This window comes from Oryzias latipes, chromosome 1 (assembly GCF_053564925.1).
Source record: "Oryzias latipes strain Hd-rR chromosome 1, Olatipes_Hd-rR_3.1".
Taxonomy (NCBI): Eukaryota; Metazoa; Chordata; class Actinopteri; order Beloniformes; family Adrianichthyidae; genus Oryzias; species Oryzias latipes.
This window is the reverse complement of record NC_136237.1, coordinates 40,856,516-40,877,663: the sequence shown is the minus strand read 5'-3', so window position 1 is coordinate 40,877,663 and position 21,148 is coordinate 40,856,516. Positions and strand designations below refer to the sequence as shown.

The following is a 21,148-nucleotide window of genomic DNA, read 5'->3' as shown; positions in this document are numbered from 1 at the left end:
TAATTTATTATTGTAATATATTACTGTTGCTATACATTATTCCCAACACTGGCAATGCAACAGAGGCCACATTCAAATACTACATACACTGACCAAAAATATAAACGCAACACTTTTGTTATTGCTCCCTTTTTTTATGGTATGAACACAAATATGTGAAACATTTACCACATACACAAAGTAACCAGTTCTCTGAAATATTGTTCACAAATCTGTCTAAATCTGTGATAGTGAGCACTTCTCCTTTCCCAAGACAATCCATCCCTTATCCCAGGTGTGCCATATCAAGATGCTGATTAGACTGCATGATTATTGCACAGGTGTGCCTTAGACTGGCCACAAGAAAAGGCCACTCTGAAATCTTCAGTTGTATCACACAGCACAATGGCCACAGATGTCGCAAGTTTTGAGGGAGCGTGATATTGACATGCAGATAGCAGGAATGTCCACCAGAGCTGTTGCTAGGGAATTGATGTCCATTTCTCCACCATAAGCCGTCTCCAAAGGCGTTTCCAAAAATTTGGCAGCACATCCAACCGGCCTCACAACCGCAGACTACGTGTAACCACACCAGCCCAAGACCTCCACATCCAGCATGTCCACCTCCAAGATCGTCTGAGACCAGCCACTCGGACAATTGCTGAAACAATCAGTTTGCATGACCACAGAATTTCTGCACAAACTGTCAGAAACCGTCTCAGGGAAGCTCATCTGCATGCTCGTCGTCCTCACTCCAGTTCGTCGTCGTAACTGACTTGAGTGGGCAAATGCTCACATGCGATGGTGTCTGGCACGTTGGAGAGGTGTTCTCTTCACGGATGAATCCCGGTTTACACTGTTCAGGGCAGATGGCAGACAGCGTGTGTGGCGTCGTGTGGGTGAGCGGTTGTCTGATGTCAATGTTGTGGATCGAGTAGCCCATGGTGGTGGTGGGGTTATGGTATGGGCTAAGAACACAGGTGCATTTCATTGATGGCATTTTGAATGCACAGAGATACCGTGACGAGATCCTGGGGCCCATTGTTGTGCCGTACATACAACAACATCACCTCATGTTGCAGCATGATAATGCATGGCCCTGTGTTGCAAGGATCTGTACACAATTCTTGGAAGCTGAAAACATCCCAGTTCTTGCATGGCCAGCATGCTCACCGGACATGTCACCCATTGAGCATGTTTGGGATGCTCTGGATCAGCGTATACGACAGCGTGTTCCAGTTCCTGCCAATATCCAGCAACTTCGCACAGCCATTGAAGAAGAGTGGACCAACATTCCACAGGCCACAATAGACAACCTGATTAACTCTATGCGAAGGAGATGTGTCGCACTTCATGAGGCAAATGGTGGTCACACCAGATACTGACTGGTTGTCTGGGTCCCCTGACCCCCTCAATAAACCAAAACTGAAGATTTCAGAGTGGCCTTTTCTTGTGGTCAGTCTAAGGCACACCTGTGCAATAATCATGCTGTCTAATCAGCATCTTGATATGGCACACCTGTGAGGTGGGATGGATTGTCTTGGGAAAGGAGAAGTGCTCACTATCACAGATTTAGACAGATTTGTGAACAATATTTCAGAGAACTGGTTATTTTGTGTATGTGGAAAATGTTTCACATCTTTGAGTTCATACCATAAAAAATGGGAGCAATAACAAAAGTTTTGCGTTTATATTTTTGGTTAGTGTAAGTAGATGACCTACTGTATGTTTTAATTCATACTGACTCAATTGACAAAAGCTGAAAAGCTATCCAATGAGAATTTCTGTACTTTCATCCTACCAAATGTAACATAAATATATTTTTTTATTAATATGTTTTGATGATAAGTTTTGATAAGAACTTCCTCCTTTTTGCTCGATAAATACTCTGCACTTGGACTGAAAAGGTACTAAATAGTTGCATTATATAACCGAAAAAAAGCTTTATTGTTATTGTTGATGATAAAAAGAGTAGGCAAAATTGAACAAAAAAAAACATTTTTCGACTGCGTCTTGGTTTTTTTGTGTCCCTCTGCTATGAATCTCAGAGGTAAGTCTTGTTGTTTTCTTCTGAATGCAAAGTATTCAGATAAATGAGCATAAAGTCAGAACTCTGCATGTATTTCACTCGTTACATAACTAAAGAAGCAAGAAGACTTCAACTCTTTAATTTGATGTCTGCATCGCCCCCTACAGCTGAGTTTGATGTAAACAGTCTCACTGTCAGAAACTCAAAAAGTCAAGAAACAGCAGTGTTTTGTTGCTGTTTTTTACTTGGCTCAGCAGTTTGACTTAAATCAGAGCAGAGGGGAGTAGATCACCTTGGGGAAGGCAGGGGTGGAGGCAGAAAGGCCCCTTTCACACACTGAAATCTGCAGATTCTAAAATTAAACTTTAATAAAACAGCTGATCCAGACTACAGGTGGACCACAACACTTATCAGGGGTCAGGGGTTGTACATTTGCAAGGGTGCATTTCCCGGTAAAACAAAAACACAGGGTCTTCCTTTCTTTCTTTATTAAAAACATTTTTTTTCAACAACATATGAAAACAAAAGTGTGAACGCCAAGAAGAAAGAAAGAAAAAAAAAATATATACAACTCGACCGGATGTCAGCATCTTAGTTTCAAAGGAATTGGTCGGTTCTACCGGAAGAGTGGCTGGTCACGTGTTCAACGCACCTGTAGAGCTTTTTAGGATTGATCGAGGCCAGGTGCGCTTGATTGGTTCTGATTCCTGGGTTTGTTTGTAAACATTTTGTTTTTAAACCTAAACTTTCGAGTCAAATGTAAAAGGAGAATAAAAAAAAGTACTAAAGAAGTAATTATGTGAATTGAAAATGAAGCAGTTTTCTGGCTGAAGCAGAGCATAATTGTGGCCGTATTCTGATTTATTTCCCAGGATTTGTTGGAGACACGGCGGCTGTTCAGGAAAATGAAAAGTGTACTTCAAGGGTACAAAGGGAACAAAGACGATAAATTTGCGATTAATCTCGCAGGCCTTCCATCATCTCTGCACTCCCGAGCTTCATTGGAAAGCTACTAGGGAAATAATTTGGATTTAGAGGTCGTAGATTTTGAACGGTGTTAGCGTGACGAGCTCGCAAAAGTGGAGCTTGTGTTGCTCACACATTTTCATCAGAACATGGTACGAAAATGTAATAAACAAACGGACGCGAATGAAACAAGATGTAGAGAGAACATGGTTAACAGGAAGCTGCCGTTGCCAAGGAAATCAAAAGTTTAGAAATACTTCTAAAACTGTTTCTGTACTTTAACGGTGTTACCTCATTTTGACCACAAGGTGGCAGCATTTATCCACATTAACTGGCCACTTACTGGCCTTTTGTTGTCATGGTGACTAAATATTATTTTTTCCTTTATTAAAATGAGTTTAACATTGTTTAATTCAAAATGTACAAGAGAAAAATGTAAAATACCGCAGGTTATCCAGTAAAGATGAAGTCACTCAACATAAAGTCAATTGGGGCAAAACTTGGACAAGAGTTTGGTAAAATTAAGTCATTTAAATCCCTTTTTTTTGAAAAAAAAACAAACATTCTAAAAGTAAGGAAAACAAAGTGTAAAATATTAGTGTTAGAACTTCAAGTTTTATGGTTTGGAGTGCGTAATTAATGAAAAACTTCAAATATGACATTAGACGTGCCTTTTGAGGTTTTTGCAGTCAACCCAATTCATTACAAAAAAGAATGTTAACTTTCCAGGGGGAAAACATATTGCTGACAAATATTTGATGTTTCCAAACATTTATGAGAAAAATTTAACAATGAAATCTCTAAACCACTCGCCACTTTGTGGCGAGTGGTTTTGGCGCACGTTGTTCTAAAACGCCGCCCTGACGGGAGAAGGCTGAAAAGGTAGTGTCCGGAATGAGAGGGGTCTTTTACGACTCTACCAGCCAGCTTCCTGACCCCGGACCGGTACAGGTCCTGAATGGAGGGAAGGCTGCAGTCAGTTCCTGTCCTGTCTAGTTGCAGATCCAAACCAGATGGATGTGGTCAGGACAGACGGGATTATTTAGTTATTGACTGTTTTATCACTTAAATCTGCTGGAGTGGACAGTAGATGGCAGGAGCAGTTAAGACTTCCAGTTTTTTCGTGCACAGACATGCCGCTGTACTGTTTTTAAAGGATGTTTGCTCCAAGCTGCTGTTTCCAGGCGGAATCAGAGGTGATGGATGTGGACTCCTGTGGTGTTTCTGTCATTTGTCTCTACCTTCCACTGACTGTAAAAAAAAAAAAAACCTGAACAGGTTTTGTTGCTACGGTGCAAATGGGATGTTTTTCCACTGCATGGAAAAAGCGTCTGTGACAAACCCAACATCCCAGCTGGTTGTCTGCTCCTGAGCGTTGGCACGGTTTGGTTTTGCACAGAAATCTTTTTGCTTTTGGCAGCTTCGTCTCTCAGTTGATGGCTCCCATATTTGCTTCTGTGCCATTCTGGCATTTTTAACAGTATCGTTCCCCCTCCAACTGCAAACCTCCCCTCTGCCGCTTTGTGTTGGCAGCCGTTTATCAAAAATCTCCTGTATTCAGGCATAGATAATGGATGTCTATTGTTGCATTTTAATAGCTCTGCCAGACTCAGTTTGGATGAATGCGGCGCTGCTTGGGCTCTCTTCAGCGTTCTGCAGAACGTTTGCTCTCTTTGCACCTTTTCCCTCCAACTTTGGTTCAGTTGGTGAAGCTCTAAAGATGCTTTTTTATTTCCATTAGTTTCTTTATATATGGGATGGCTTGGATTCTTTCACTAATCCAACTTTAGCATTTATAGTTATTATTCTGTTTTAGGTTTTTTTTTTTTAAAAATAAACAAATATTAAAAAATAAAATAAAAGAACAGTTTAGATCAGAAGATGATTTGAGTGGGACTTTAAACACTGAATCATGTGATTTACATAATCTTTTTACTTTCTGAAAGATGCCCGATCCATTTCCAATCTAGACCAAATTTTCTGGTTCAATTAAAGTAAAAAAAAACAAAAAACCTACCGGTACATTTGGTTCTGCGTCTTTAAACTCTAGAATATTTCAGATGCTTCTGTTCACATTTGCTCTTTGCATCCGGCTGCTGGAGGATGATTGAAAGTCCTTTTGCAGAAAAAATAAATAAATAAACGTTAGTTTTTTTTCTGAGGATTTCAATTGCAGTATTTGTTGCTGAAACTGTGAGGGCCTTTAGACGCCTCCCGACCCACATTTTGAAGCTTTATTACAGAGAAACTAAGAAATAAGGGTAGTACCCTGAGAACATCTGCAAAAAAAAAAAAAACTTTGTTGCTTGAATCCCTCAAAGGTAGTTTTTAAGTTTTTTTTATTGCTCCTTTTTTTTTTAAATCTGATTGGTCCTTTTGCCATGTGATTACGTGACAGAGAATGACTGAAAGTCATCATTTTTGTTGGTTTCAAGGGAGCTCTGACAAAATGAGGCAAAGAGTTTGAATTTCTCATGAATCACGGAGGAAAAACGGGGAAATCTGCAGAACCAAAATATCATTTACATAAATAACTGCATGTTTCTGCTACATTAGCTGTTCAAACATGATGTCCTGATTCCATGCATTTGCATTCCATTTCATCGCAATCCCTGCTATTCCTCTGTGGGTGCATGTGTTTGAGGGGGTCGTCCCCCTTCCTCCTCTTCCCCTCCTTCCAGATCCTCCCCCCCGTCTCAACACTCCCTGACACATTCTGACACTCCGAACTCCTCTTCTCCTCCAGCAGACTGAGAGGATCAAAGGGAAAGGAGAGGAGCATCCTCAGCATCACGGACCAGCATCTTCCTCTCTGAGGGTGAGGAAAGACAGCAGGGGAGGGGAGGAGGCAGAGGGAGAGCAAAACTAGGGAGAGAAATAAGTTTTCACTGTGAAGGGGGGGTGGGGGGTGGACCAGAGGAGAGTTGGCAGCCAGAGCGAGCAGCAGCGGGGGGGAGGTCCAGAGCTGCTTCTCCTGCTCCTTTTTTGAGCTCTGCCTGGATCCCCTTTTGTTCCTCTCTTCCTCCTCCTCCTGCTCTTCTTCTCATTTCGACTCTCCTCCCAGCTCCCGCCGTGGGGTCTCAGCTCTCCATCTCCCTGCCCCCCTCCCTGGCTCCCTACCTCCCCCGGGCGCTGCTGGGAGCTCCTGTGCTGCTGCGGCGCAGGAGGATGTCTCGCAGGGAGTCTCCACCGCCGCCTTCCCCACCTCCACAGATGCTGGGAGTGCAGAGGGGGGAGTGCGAGGACCGTCCAGAGCGGGCGGAGCCGCTGTCCGACGCCGAGATGGAGATCATCCAGCACACATGGGGGCACGTCTACAAGAACTGTGAGGATGTGGGGGTGTCTGTGCTCATAAGGTGAGGCCATCGGACGGTTCTGTTTTTGGGAATGTCATCTGTTTTGTCCAGAAATGATGCTGCAGGTTCTACCGGACTGTAGTTTTTATTTCTGCACCACAGTTGAGAGATTACGTGAAAAAGATGTTTTGCTAAAACAAATTTATAAACAACCCTTTAACCTAAACCCACATGCATGAAGCTTTGATATCATTTCAGTTGGTAAGCAGAATATGTCACTTCAAGTCCCTAAAATATGAATTAATCCACGTGTTTTCTGCTTGAGGAGCTCGTCTAGAGTCAGGGATGATTTCCAAGTTTTACGAGTGCAGCGCATGTTCTGCACGGTCATCCCAGGTGAGCATTTGTGAGGCTTTTCAGTCTGGAAATCTAAATTCAGACACTTTTGACCGCAGTAAAAACACCAAGATTTGCTTTTTAAGTTTTTCCCTCTGACATTTCATGAACCAGTCGGCCTCTCTGAGAAACGACGGCCGACTGAAGGACGTGAAGATGAATGTTGAAGCTTGTTTGGCTGAGTCAAGAAATAAATAAAGGGAGCAGGATGCCTGAGGCTTGTCTGACAGTGGGAACTTAATAAAAACCATTCCAGGATGCAGGAGACTTTTTCTAATGAGGCTGTTTGAACTCCATCAGAAAGCAGAATGATGCTAAAATCAACCACAATAGCTGTGTAAAAAAAACAACTATTCTTTTATCTGCATCCATATCAGGTTATCATTATTGGTCATCTATATTCCACTGATTGACAGGCGCCATTTAATCATCACCTGTTTTTATGCGCTTAAGAAGATGGATTCAGAACATCCACTATATGCATTTTTCCAAATCTTTATTTTTGTTCTAAAATTATCAATGAAAGTACATGAAATTCCTGTAACTTATGGACATAACATTCTTTGGCAGTCTCAGGGACTCACCACCAAGGTGTTATCTGTTGCTGTAGAAACAAGAATCTCCATAGTTACACGAAGTAGTAAATAAAAACCTCAAATGTTTTTTCTTGAGGAATTTAGCAACGAGAACGGCCTGACGTACACTGTAGCTTTAACCTGTGAATGGGTTTGGAGTAGTAATGAAGAGTAATGTTTACCAATAATTGTTAATCTACTCAACTATAAGTCTGTATTTTTATTGTTTCTACAAGTGCAGTTGGTGAAAATGACTTTTCAATTTAGTGTTTCGACTATTTTTTTCTAGATGTTTTGCTTTTTGCCACAACGACTTTTGAAAATAAACACCGACTAGTTTGAAGTGGATGAAGTCGGTTTGGTCAAAAACGGCATCACTTAACAGTCAAATAAAAATGGTCTTAGTTCAGCAACAGCAGGAGAACTAAACTAAAAATCAGTTTTGATCCCTGCCAGATTAGCTGATGATAATCCAAAGCAAAACAGAAAAGTAGCCGTTTTAAAGCCAGCAGTCTCTTCAGCAAGTTAGCTCAACGGAAGCAAATCTGCAACCATTTATTTATCCAAAGATCCATCTATCCAAACATTATCCATCTACGCTATTTATCCAAACATCCAGGCATCTGTTCGTCAGTCCTTTGGCCCATCCATCCATCCATCCATCCATCCATCCATCCATCCATCCATCCATCCATCCATCCATCCATCCATCCATCCATCCATCCATCCATCCATCCATCCATCCATCATAAATCCATCCATACATCCATCCATACATTGATCATCAATCCATTTGTCCACTTATCATCCATCCATGCATCAATCATCCATCGATCATAAATCCATCAATCTTTTCATCCATTCATTCATATATCCATCCGTCCATCCATTTATACATCCATTTATGCATCCATCAATTGATCCATTTTTTTATAAATCCATCCATGCTTCCATGCTTTTGTCTCTGTTTATCCATCTGTCCATCAGGCCATGTATTATCAATTATCCACCCATTTATCCATTTGTCCGTCTATCAATTTGTCTTTACATCCATCCATCCATCCATCCATCCATCCATCCATCCATCCATCCATCCATCCATCCATCCATCCATCCATCCATCCATCCATCCATCCATCCATCCATCCAACAAGGATTCAGCCATCAAGATGAAAAATCAGCTGTTTTTATCATTCCAAACATGTTTTAATTGACCTTTATGGAGTCCAGCTGTGATACACTAAACAGACAGACCATAATGGCTTTCATTTTTTTTTAATGGAATGAAGGCTGAGGAATCACATGTCCATACTCAAACCACATTCTAGCAGAAGTCAAAATGAAGCGAAACATCCCCGTCTCCACAGAGAACAGGGCCTCCTCCATCCCACTGAAACATCTTTCTGTTTCCCACAGCACTGGTGGGATAAAAACACACACACCATGTTCTGCACATATTCCTTCAGCCTCTCACCAACAACTAAACTGTGACAAGTGCAGAGAAGGAGAGAGCAACGCATTCCTCCCTCAGTATGATGCTCCAGAATCCTTCCTTTGATTTTTTTTTTTTAAGTCCAAATGCTGCACATTTACACTCTTATCCGGTACATTCCTGCTGTGAATCCTGTGTTTATGCCATTCACAGCTGTTTCTCAGTTTTTTTAAACAGCCGGAATTTATACACATATTTCTAAAAGCCCTCAGGGATTTCACGAGGGCACACATGCACACGACGCAGGAGGTGCTGCCAGTGCAAAGTCCTGCAGACCAAGTGAAATCTGCTGAATTTGACTGTCATGTTCCTTCATCTGTGTGGTTCAGAAAAACAGGAAATTACTTTAAAGCATTAAAATAATCGCAATCTGAAGGATCGACAGTAGATCTAGTGAGACTGATGTGGCAGAAACAAACTGCATTTCAGAGGATTTAAGACCCTAGTAAGTAAGTGTGTGAAACAGTCAGTGAGTGTTTGTCCTGAGCTCTTATCTGCGGATGACAGCAACAGGCTTTGGCACTCAAATGCTCTCCTCTCCCACCTAGTCTTACTCCTTTCAGTTCTTTTTTTATTCCTTCACTTGTTAGGTTTTCTCCATAATCTAAACATTCATTCATCTTTGAAACCCGTTTTTGTCCCTTTCTGGGTCACGGGCTGCTGGAGCCTATCCCACTTGTGGGCGGAGGCAGGGGCATCCTGGACAAGTCGGCAGTCTGTCACAGGGCCACAATTTAGACACCCATGCACTTTCGTATTGACATATTCATTTAGAGTAACCAATGAACCTATGAAGCATGTTTTTGGATGGTGGGAGGAAGTCTAAGTCTCCGGAGAAAACCCACGCATGAAAACTCCACACAGAAAGGTCCCCCATTGGTGATTCTGGTTCAGGTCCTCCAGCCAGGACTTGAACCACGACAAGAGCGCTAACCACTGCTACACCGTGCAGCATATAATCTAAAAAAACAATGAAAAAAAGAATATTTTCATAACGGCTTACGGAGATGCAGCATAGCTCAAACATTTGTCAAAATTACAAAAAAAAAACAAGAGTTCACACATCACGGCACACAAGATTCCAGAACTAACTGGAGGAATTGTTTTAATATTTATTAAATAAACAAGCTATTAGCTGTGACCCGTGAGCTTTTGCTCAACCTTCAGATGTTGCAGAATTAATTATCAGCGGAAATTTGTCTTGAGCAAAAACTAATTAAATAAAAACTAATATAATTTTGCAACTTAAAGGGTTTGAAAAACATCTGGACTCCCAAAAATGTAAATTTTTCTGTCGACTCATTGATTTTTGTGGGCTTTACAGACTGGTGTGGAATCAAAACCATAAATTGGATGAAAAGCTCCTCATCGAGAATTGAGTTATTGTTAGTTTGTGGGTTGAATGTCAAAACTGTAGACGTGAGAGAGGTGTGCAGATAATGATCTGCATGAAAGCATAGAAAGAAAGAGGATGACAAAAGCCTCAGTTGATCTCACCAATGCGTACAAATGCAATTGCACCGAAGAGTGGGAGTGCCTTGGGCATCTGCAGAACGCCACATATGTCTGCTTTGAGACTAACGCCAGACCCAGCTCTCTTTTTAGTGAAAGGACATTATTGTTCAGATGTTCCTGATGCACAAAACAGGACAGCACTGTTGTCAAATGACAGAAGCAATTGAACAGCCGCTAAAATGGAGGGAGCGTCAAATAATTGGGGGGTAATTATTCATTGTTGTGAAAAATATGAGCCCCATTCATGAGTATTTTTCTTTTAGTACCTATCCATCAGACAACAATGAAATGTGTCATACTATTAAACAACTGTGATACAAGTAAATACAAAGTGCAGTTTCTGAACTGGAATGTTGTGCATTAGCGCGACAAGGATATTCAAAGCAAATGCCCTCGAAACATTAAAACCGGCTGGAGGCATCAACTACAATCAAGTGATTGTTGAGCCAAACTACAAATTCTGCAGCACCACACAATCACACTGTCGCCACCATGCCTGACTGGGTTGTTCTCACTTACCGAAAAGCTGTACTTAAGATCAAGCCCCATACCACCAAATATTAACCCAGATGTCTTGAGAATAATCGAGAGGCGTTCTGTTGAATGTGAGATGAGGCTTAAACTTAACGGGGAACTTTCTGGATTTCTCCCCGTCTTAAGCCGGCGTCACAGCTGCCCCTTTAGGTGGAGACGGGTTGTCTGCGGGTTCAAAAAAATGGACAAACCTGTGCAAGGTACGCAGGTGACCCGCTCGTAAATGTCAAGGTCCTAGAGCGCTCGTTAATCCCGTCAAACCAAAATGCATATTTTTTCTACGGGCATGCTGCAGGCGACAGGTCGTAGTAAACACTTATACAACATGTAGGGATACGTAAGGGGGATGTAGGTGAGAAGCAGGCGTGTTGTTCAGATTTTTTACCCTCCCCCAATCCTGCAGACTGTGCAAGGAACCTGTTAGTGCTGTTCACGTGACACATGTAAACTCCTTGTGTGCAGCCGGACTGTTAGAAATGAGGAAGTTAGACAACCTACTGTCGTTTGTGTGGACATCCCACACCCACTCATATAATCTCACAAGAACAGGCAGACGGATGGATCCAAATGCAGCAGGTTTATTAGCTCAGCTAAAAGTTCACAAAGCTAAATCAGGGTCGGGCAGGCAGGAGTCGATAACAGGCATGAGAGCATCAGAGGAGAAAAGAGGGAGTCGGAATCCAGGCCAGAGTCAGGGCAGGCAGCAGGCAATCAGAGTCAGAAACACAACAGGGTCAGGAAATCAGTAAAGCGCTCACTAAGAAATATAGCGTGGCAAAAACAGTACTTCGCACTGAGCTTCACTCAGTGCAGTGCTTAAGGATGCTGTGGTTGATGAATGAATGAGAGTCAGGTGTGCAGCATCCAGGAAGTGTGCGCTGCGGTTGCTGGGAGTTGTAGTTTGGTTAGAACTCAGGAGACAGTTCCCGCCGGTGAGCGGAGGGCGAGACGGATCTCTTCTGAGGTCACATGACTGACCTGTGCGTGCAGCATTCGTGTGTGTGGTCATGTGACTCGTGTTGTTGAATGTGTGTTTGGCCGTTTTTTATTCTTTTGCTACAGTTTAGTAGCATGCCCGCTAGAAGCTTAGTGTGAAATGTTGAGGTGATGCAATCTAGTAAATTTTGCTCCAGGCTTTTTCCTTCACAGCTCTATTCTGATTTTTGAAAGACTTGGTTTCACATAATTCCAGCCGGGAACAAATCGTAATGATTAATTTCTCCTCTGTGATGAATTTTCAAACAGTTAGCACTTCCATGACTTAAAAAAGACGCTGATGCACGTTTTTTTTTTACAAAGAGGCCAAATACAGGCTTCAAACTTCTGAAGGCTAGAGTTTTGAGAAAAGAAGCCCCAAAATGCATATTTACGTGCATTTACATTGACTTTTCAGTGAAAGTGGCCCCTTGGGGCCAGACGACCCAAAAACCCACAGCACCCATAGGGGTCAACCCCCCCCGAATTGTGTCGGTGACCGCTTGATTTGTTTGTTTGGTTTACATTTGATCTGTTGAAGTTTCTAGAGAAGTAACAGGGGGGGTATTGTCATCAGACTCCACGGATCCTAAAAAGTGGATTTGTTCTGTAACTTGCGGTTCTGGTTTTTTACTAAAACGGACTTGCACTTTAAGGGCAGCGTTGGGGTTTTGGTTGCAGCTCAGCAGTGACAAAATTCTGTTCAGTGCAACAGAATTTAAAATGGGTATTTCGGCAAAAGTGTAATACTGACTGATGGTGAGTTGTGCAAATTTTCACGGCTTCACACAGCCGTGGGATTCTTCCTTGATCCATTTCGGTTAGGCGGTCTAACGAACAAACCGTTTTTCACTCAACTTTAAAACTTTTTCTTGCGATGATCCTGCCATGTTTTCCATTAACAACTACAGGAGATAAATAATGAGTCTCCGAAGAGAAGAGACTCCGAAGGGAGAAACTCTGTTTTCCTTAAAGAAAACATCAGAGGAGCTCTTCCTCTTGAAACTCGCCGTTTAGCTTTCATGTTGTTTTTTTTCTTCTTTTTTTAAGCGGAACAAGAACTACGGGACAGTTTGAACTATTTCTGTCGCCAGAGAACAGAGTGTGTGTGCACATCGTGACAACTGTTAGGTGAAGGCGATAAAGGCAGCCTTCCCATGACATAAGAACTGAGCGATGCGGCTGTGGTGTAGCGAGGCCGCTGAGGCCAAATCCCAGCGGGAAAATTAATTCCTCCAGCAAGGCTTTTATAGCAGGACTCCTGACAGAACAGAATGTGCGTCTTTGTGTCCATACATTTACTGACAGCTTGACATTGCAGTACATTTCCGTTGACATCCTGTGACGACTCAAGCTGTCAGGCGTCTCGCACACTCCGCCAGCAGAGCTTGTAGAAACTTTCTTGCCTGAGAAGAATCCTGTCAACTCAAAACCAATTTTACTTTCGGCTTTCTTTCCAGTCTGTTTATCTTTAAGTCTTTACTGCCCATGCATATAAAATAACTAAACGCTTCGGATGAACCTCAAAGACGATCCAAACGCTGCAAAGATGGTTTAAAAAGCCTTCGGCGTGGACGGTCCAGGCTTGGGAGGTAGACGAGTCATGTCAACAAGAATCCTGTAAACAGGTTTGTCACCAGAGACAATTGGTGAAAGTGAAAACAGCATTTTCAGACTATAACTCACGCTTTCGTCACGTCACAGCTGGGTTACTGTCAGTCCGTCCTGCAGCCGTCCTGGACTGAGAAACCAGACTGTTTCACCATTCTTCTTTCTTACTGAGCCTATGACAGAAAATGACATCTCAGCAGGAGAAACCTTAAAAAAATCAATTCCTTCTGGGGCTAAAAAAAAAAGTGAAAATCCTCTAAAGCAAAAAGGTATTGGAAATACTTTTGAAATTATTATGGGATGGCCACAAGACCTACAGCTCGGGAGCCAAGTGTGAAAGTTGGCAATTTTCACATGTTTGTCCGAGCGATCATTAGGAAATTTCACACACATGCCACCAGGTTAAGTCTTCAACCACAACTGCTATTATACATCTCAAACCAAATTTAAACAAGCACGAGGACTCATGTTTATTGTCTATTATTGTTGGAGACGTATACTTTCTTTTAGTTGTCCATTCCAAATAAAAACATAAAATACATTTAGAAAAAAAAACAAACTACAAATGTAAGAACAAGTACAATGTTTTCTTCCCCCCCCTAAACCCAAACGGACTTTAAGGACATCATGTTGTAAAACGAACCAAAAAAAAAAGGATCTGGCTCTTCTCAGTGAATGAGTTCTATAGATTTTGGAGCATAATACGCCAGTTACAACCTGCTGACCAGAGACTAAGGCATATGCACAGTAGAAATATATTTATTTTCCCTTTCAGGTGCAACAACCTGTGGTTGTTTCTGTGATAAATGACGCTGTTTCATCAGAGATTGCATACGGATGCGACTTGCTCTTGCGAATGTATAAAAAGGATCAGCATTTAGACTTCAGACTAAAAAATTAACACGGGCAAAGATGCAGATTACATTGAGATCGGAGACGATCATCAAGAGAGTAGAGAAAGAATCACTTTTAGTGTCTCAAATCAGGAATAGAGAAAACAGCTGATTGGGTGAATGTAACGCTGGTGATCAAAATTTGAAAAAAGCAGGGACGGTGATTTTGTTGGATAAAGGGGGTGAGGTTGCAGCTACCAGGAAGGAGGCCAAGAGGAAGACCATAGAGGAGCATGATGGGTGTTGGTGAGGAGGATACACATGGTAGGATTAGATGGAGGCAGATAATTCACCTAAAAAAGCAGCTCAAAGAAGCCAATGAGGTTTCAGAATTAAGAAAATCAAATAAATCAATCTGCTTTAAAAATCGATGAGATGCAGAGACGATCTTCTTGGAGACTACTTGAAGTCTGACTCAGATGAAAGTTTGTCCCGTCTTCCATTTACTTTTTCTTAACAAGAACAAAAGCAGAAAATCCCACCGACCTCTACAACGGTCTTCTTCTTTTATCGGTTCAGAAAAATCTTCCATCTCTGTCAGAACAACCATTATTAGAAACAACGGCTGCTTTAGGCTGCATCCATTTATAGAAACCGCAATCTCATAAACTGCTGCTGCAGGTTTTTGATGCGTGTTCACATTTTCTGAATTGTTTGCAAAAGTCGGCAGCATTAAAATGGATTTAAACTGCATTCAATGTGTTTAAAGAGGTCATATTTTAGATGTTAGAAACGTCTTTTAACCATAACTATTTTCACAGACGTCTGGAAACTTATCTATCTCAGCAGTTCAGGATTATGTTCCATGAGATCCATTTCCACTGATTAACTTGATTCTTTTCAGTGGTAGATATTCAGGTTAGACACCGACGTTTCAGGTTCATTCAAATCCAGTTTTCTGAGCACTGCTAGAATCTTTTCACCAAACTCATCCTTTCTCATTTGCAGTAAGATAGATCTATAAAAAACAAAATGAGACGCTAAAAGTTGCTGTTCAGGAAGCTTGTGTGAGATCCTGTTATTGGGATTTCCTGTGAAGACCAAAGATCTTGTCACAAAATACATTTTTCTTTTGTTTGAAAGGAATTTTAAGGCCCTTCCTACGACTCATGTCGTTGTGGGACAACTCAGAAAATCCCCAAAAATCTCAGATTCGGTCTAAAATGATAAAACCCACAGACATCTCCTCAGATTTGGGTGCTATTTAGGCCAAATCTGAGACATTTCAGTTAGGATCAGGTGGATTCTTGTATTGCTGAAGTGATTTTTTTTTCTTTTCATTGTTAGTGCTCTAATATATATATTCAAACAATAAAGATTATCGCAGCAAAAATGACTTTAAAAAAAAGGGAAGATTTGTTCTTAGTTAAGAAAACAGTTTGGCCTTTACAGTTTCTTTATTTGGAGTCCTGTTGCTGTGAATCCCCTTTTTAAGCCATCTACTGTGGATCCAGGCTTCCTGCGATGGTACAACAGTGGTATCACTCGCTTTAGAGATCTACTTAAAGATGATAACTTTGGCTTTATTTGTACAACTGAAAGAGACATTTGATCTTTTAAACTCAGATTTTTTTTTGCGTCATTTCTTTGTTTCACAGCTACCAACATTCTAAAAAAAAAACAATTCAAAGACCATTAAAGAAACAGAAATAACTGATAAAAGTTTGTCACTTGATCCATCCAGGAAGGGAATCATTTCTAGACTGTGCAACATCATATTGGACCTTAAATGTTCCTCTGTGGATAAATGTAAGATGGCTTGGGAAGAAGATATCGGATGACTTGGGTTTCTGCTCTTAAACTGGTAAACTCATCTTCTTTTTGTGCTAGACACTAATTCAGTACAAGGTGGCACACCGGCCTGGCTTTATGTACCCCACAGTTACCCCACCATGTATTAGATGTAATCTTACAGATGCCTCTCTGTACCACATGTTCTTTTCATGCTCTCATCTGAATAAATATTGGAGGACCATTTTTGACACGATGTCTCGTGTATTTAAGACTGATTTGAAACCAAATCCCTTAGCAGCCCTTTTTGGGGTTGTGGAGGACAAAGCTGTTTTAGGTATACTGCCAAAAAATACTGTATACTGTTTGCCTCACTCCTGGTTTAATGGAAAGAAACATCTTCTCCGTCTCATTCACAGTGGCTGCAGGATATCATATCCTGCTTAAAACTGGAGATAATTAGGTATTCACTCATAAAAGTCTCTTGACACATTTGAAGATTTATGGGGTCCCTTTTTAGTACAAGCTTGTTGCAGCTTAGCTGCATGTGATGGTGCATAATGCAGGACGCAGCGTGATGGAGTGATGGCATGGCTATGAGGAAGGGACAGGGAAGGGGGGGTAATGGTATGGGGTATTTTGTTTATTTCATTTATTATGAATTATCATTATGGTGGTTTTCCTTTAGCTTTAAAATATTATAAATACTTGTTTTAGTAATTTGTCTTTCATAATTTCAGAACTTTTAAATACATCAGGATTGTGGTTTGTATAATGTAAAACTTTATACAAATACCTTGGGGAAAAAAAACAAACAGGAACAAGTACCTTCTAATTTAGTTGTTTAAATGATCATGTCATATACTATCAGTTATTAACTGATCCCTCTTCATGAAAACATTAGGTGGAAACAGCTAACATTTTACTAAGAAATGTGGAATTGGTCCACATATTCAGCCTCAGCGTTTGCATCCTCGCAGATTTTTTTATGGAATTTTGCACATTTTTTCTTTTTCTGCATTGTCTTCTGGGTCCTAATTGGCTGTTGTCACTCAATCTCCTCCATGCAATGTCTCCTGTACAGAATAGGTTAACCCTTTAACATCAGAGATATCAATGTTGACGCGCTGTAATGTTCCTGTAACAAACGCTGAGGTGATCAATGTGAATCGGCTAATTCTGATTCGGAGAAAAGCAACATTTTGCAACACTTTAGTCAGGTGTTTACTAGCTTTTCTCAGCCTCTGAATCTGTTGGAGTGACATAAATTACGTAAATGGCTGAAGAAATAGTCGAAAATTTCAAAATTCCCAAAATTTTTTTTGTTCATTGCAGGTTATTTTTACAACATAACTCCTGCAATACATAAAGGACCGCTGTTCATCTTTGTTCCTGCATTTGTCCAAACACAGACATGAAGCATTCAGGATCACGGATTCCCACAAAATAAACCGCATCCACTGCTGTCCTGCATAAATGTCCTTCGGAAACTAGAACAAACTCTTTTCACCCTGTAGAACGAAAAATAGGATAAAAAAATCTCAAACACCTCAACAAACAAAAAGGGTGATGGTTACCAGTTCTGACCTTTGACATCAGGGGTTTCAGGAGTGTTTTGAAAGACTTGTGTCGCACTAGTTTTTGGAGGAGAGCAGCCGTTGCAAAACTTGGAGACAAAGTAAACTCACAAAGTCTGGACAAAGTTTATCACAGATAAAACCACTTGTGTGGCATGTTGGTTATTATTACGGCTGCTTTCCTCCTCCTTTTGTGCTTTTGAACAAATGAACCTGAATGACATTTTATGAACACTAAATCAGCAGCAGTGCATTTCCAAACATGAAGTAAACAGAGAGAATTGAGTTTTGTTTACTCCTTCCAACTGAATTAATTAAAACAATAATTAAAACCTCACAAAAACAGATTTATTTCTTAGCCTTTAACAGTTTTTTTTTTACAGCATCTGTGTATGGCTGGATTAATGTGAACATGTAAACATCTGTTTAATTCATTTAAGTTTCTGCCTTTAGATGAAGCTTTCTTTGTTTTTTTCTGGTGCTCCTGGATACAGATGGATGCGCGTGAAAATTAGATGCTCCTCTCAGCACACCTGCCTCCAATTACACTCTGTCAGATCAGACTTAACTACGGCGTCTCGCGGCGCTTCGCCACTTCAGAGGCTTCTGCCAGGAACTTCCTCTGATTAAACACTTGAGTGTCAGAAAAAGGATGTGCAACTTACCGATCTGCACTTTCAGGAAGAAAGGCTGCCAAATTGATTCCAGATTTGAAGAGCTGTTTCATATTTTAGTAATAATTATTGTGAAGTTACGGTAGGCGGAAAGAGGAAGTTTCTATTGTTCAGGGACAGTGTTAACTTTTACTGTACAACAAGTATTTAGATGCAAGTTATTACCACCCCAGGAAATGTCAGTAGATTTAAAAAAAACAAGCGTTAGGAATTGGTAGTATTTGGTTTAAATTGCAATTTCAGACAGTACTTAAAAAATACAATGCTCACCAAATGTGATTAAACACAACTTTGAAGGTGCAATAAAAAGAACCTGCATCCACTGCAACTTCGTATAAATATCCTTTGACATTGCAAAATAGGTTCTGCTTGCTCCTACAGATGCATCAAAAATATTAGAGAAATATAAACCAAAACAGATTACAGATGTTTTACAATGAAAGGCAGGGGGGGTCTCGAACAAAGAAACAATAACTGCCCAGCTTGAGATTTCAAATACAACTAACAAGTGTACCACACATGTACTTTGTAGTATTTATAAGGGAATGATAGTTGGCAGGCAGACGTTATTCCGAAGTCATAGTCCAATCAGTGATGCAGAAAAATACAAAACATGAAAGCCGAGAGTGTACAAAAAATAAAAATAACAATACAATAAAATACAAAAACCTACAATAGTAATAGCATGTACGTTAGTTAAAGAAGGGCGGACACAAAGGCAACTCCTCCAGCATTTCTACATATTTGACTGAAAGCCTATTTCACTAAATACAACATTACTAATTGCCCTTCAACACCGGAGAGGTCGCCGGCGATGCCTCAATAACCCACGCTCTTTGACCTGATGTAACTCTTCAACTGTTCACGCGATGAACAGGAATCAGCTGATTCTGTACTGTATATGTATTGTGAAAACTCCTTACTTGTATAATGTGAAAGTTTCATTGTTAAAGGGTTGAGAAAAGTCTCATTTGTCACCCGTAGCTTTCCCATACTGGCCCTTTCATAGTTTGCCCAAAGATCAGCCTCGTACAGAGGAAGACTGTCAATATTGAATACAAACCGAAATAATAACAATAATCTAGAAAACCCACCTGTCTGGAGAAGGGTTTGGGTAGATTTCCCCTACCTGTCTGTAGCTACAAGCCCCTAACATGAAGATGACTCTGCCTCGACCTAACCCAAAGCTCTGCTTATATGAAAAAGTCCACGATTGTCGTCTGGACCTCACAGTTCTCCGTCTGTTCTCTTTAGGTTCTTTGTCAACTTCCCGTCAGCCAAACAGTATTTCAGCCAGTTTCAAGACATGCAGGATCCTGAGGAGATGGAGAAGAGCAGCCAGCTCCGGCAGCACGCCCGCAGGGTGATGAACGCCATCAACACAGTGGTGGAGAACCTGCAAGACCCCGAGAAAGTCTCCTCAGTACTGGCCTTGGTGGGAAAGGCCCACGCTGTCAAACACAAGGTGGAACCCATATACTTCAAGGTAAAACTCATATTTGATTTGTTTATTTCCGGATCATTGTAGGCGTGATTTTCCTTTTTCCAAATGTAACAAAGCAAAGTTCCAGTTAATAAAAAAATGCATTTTTAATACATGTATATATTTTTATGTATATTTAATTCATATATATATTTAACATATAATGGCCATTTTAATATTGATATTGTCCCGAATATAAATACAAAGTCAAGGCAAGAACAAAGAATCTTAAATCGAGTAAAATGCAACTTTTTAAAGATGAAAAGTCTCTGATAAATCTATTGATTTGCTTGCTTAATATAACCAAATCAAACTTTATTTATAAAGCAGATTTTGTACCTCATTACCACAAGAAGTTTACAGAATAAAGACATCTTTCAATCTTGAAAACTGATAACAATGCTTAAAAAGCCCCTTAAGAAGCCTATTATTCATTATATCACAGAATTCTGCTAAGATACATAAATGTTCCCAAAGAAAATCACATGTACATTTTCTGACTCTGTTTTTTACTGGATGATGTACACAAAGTTCAGCATCTGCATCCATTCACTTCAAAAACAAATAGACACGAAGGTGAGAAACTGCTTTTGTGAAGCTTGATAAACACATTTAATTCATTTTGTTCTGGTTTAAATCTTCTGATTCCTCTTTTTTGATAAACTGCTTTTAAAACGATTTGATGCAAAAAGATGCATCAAGACTGAGTTTTATAGAAATGCATGTCATTCAATCAACAACATGGTCCTGAGAGCAACAATTTCTACGGAAAAGCTCAGTTCCAGGAAGGTGCACAGAGCTGAGCGATGGGAGGGTTGAAGCTTGATCCAACTAGAACACGAAGGGTTCGTATTTTCAACATGGCATCCAGCGAGCTCCCCTCTTCATCCGGATGAGGAGGGAAGTGCGTCCCTCTTCAGATCCTTTGAATAGCGTCTGCAGTCATGAAGGCCAGCTGTGCAGAGAACACATTTCCTGCTCCTGAAAGCGTTCAACCTTTTTGTTCTGAGTCTGAAATGCTTCATTTCAGACTAAATGCATCATCTATCAGCGCCACAGTGTTTCCCCTGATTTTTAACCTCGTGTGACTGTCAATCCTTTGCATAATATCAGACTTAAAGGTTTTGATTTAAGAAGGAAAAGTCAGGTTTGTGTCCCATTAGTTTCCCATTAGAGAGCAACTGCGCTTATATTACAGATTAATTGTAAATGACATTTTTGCTGTCTTAGGACTCGTTTATTATTTAGAAGTAACTTTTATCATAGTACTGACAGAAGAAGAACATAATTATTAAAAAAATTGATTGCAATACATTTTGAATCTATTGTATATGTGGTTTAAGTATGACCACAAAAAATATTGTTTTATTTTGGTGAAATGACAAAACTAAACTAATATAAAATATAAAATGATCATCGGGT

General features: G+C 40.5%; 1 protein-coding gene across 2 annotated transcripts in view; it reads left to right on the top strand.

Annotated features, from left to right (window-relative positions):
• The first annotated feature begins 5,667 nt into the window (after nucleotides 1–5,667).
• cygb2 (cytoglobin 2) overlaps nucleotides 5,668–21,148 on the top strand; it is a 30,975-nt gene continuing 15,494 nt past the window's right edge. Inside the window, exons 1-3 of one of the 2 annotated variants that reach the window (XM_020702137.3) lie at nucleotides 5,668–5,792; nucleotides 6,039–6,330; nucleotides 19,498–19,729. In XM_020702137.3, coding sequence (XP_020557796.1) covers nucleotides 6,143–6,330; nucleotides 19,498–19,729 — 420 coding nt within the window. In that variant the 5' untranslated portion in view covers nucleotides 5,668–5,792; nucleotides 6,039–6,142. 2 annotated transcript variants of the gene reach the window in all.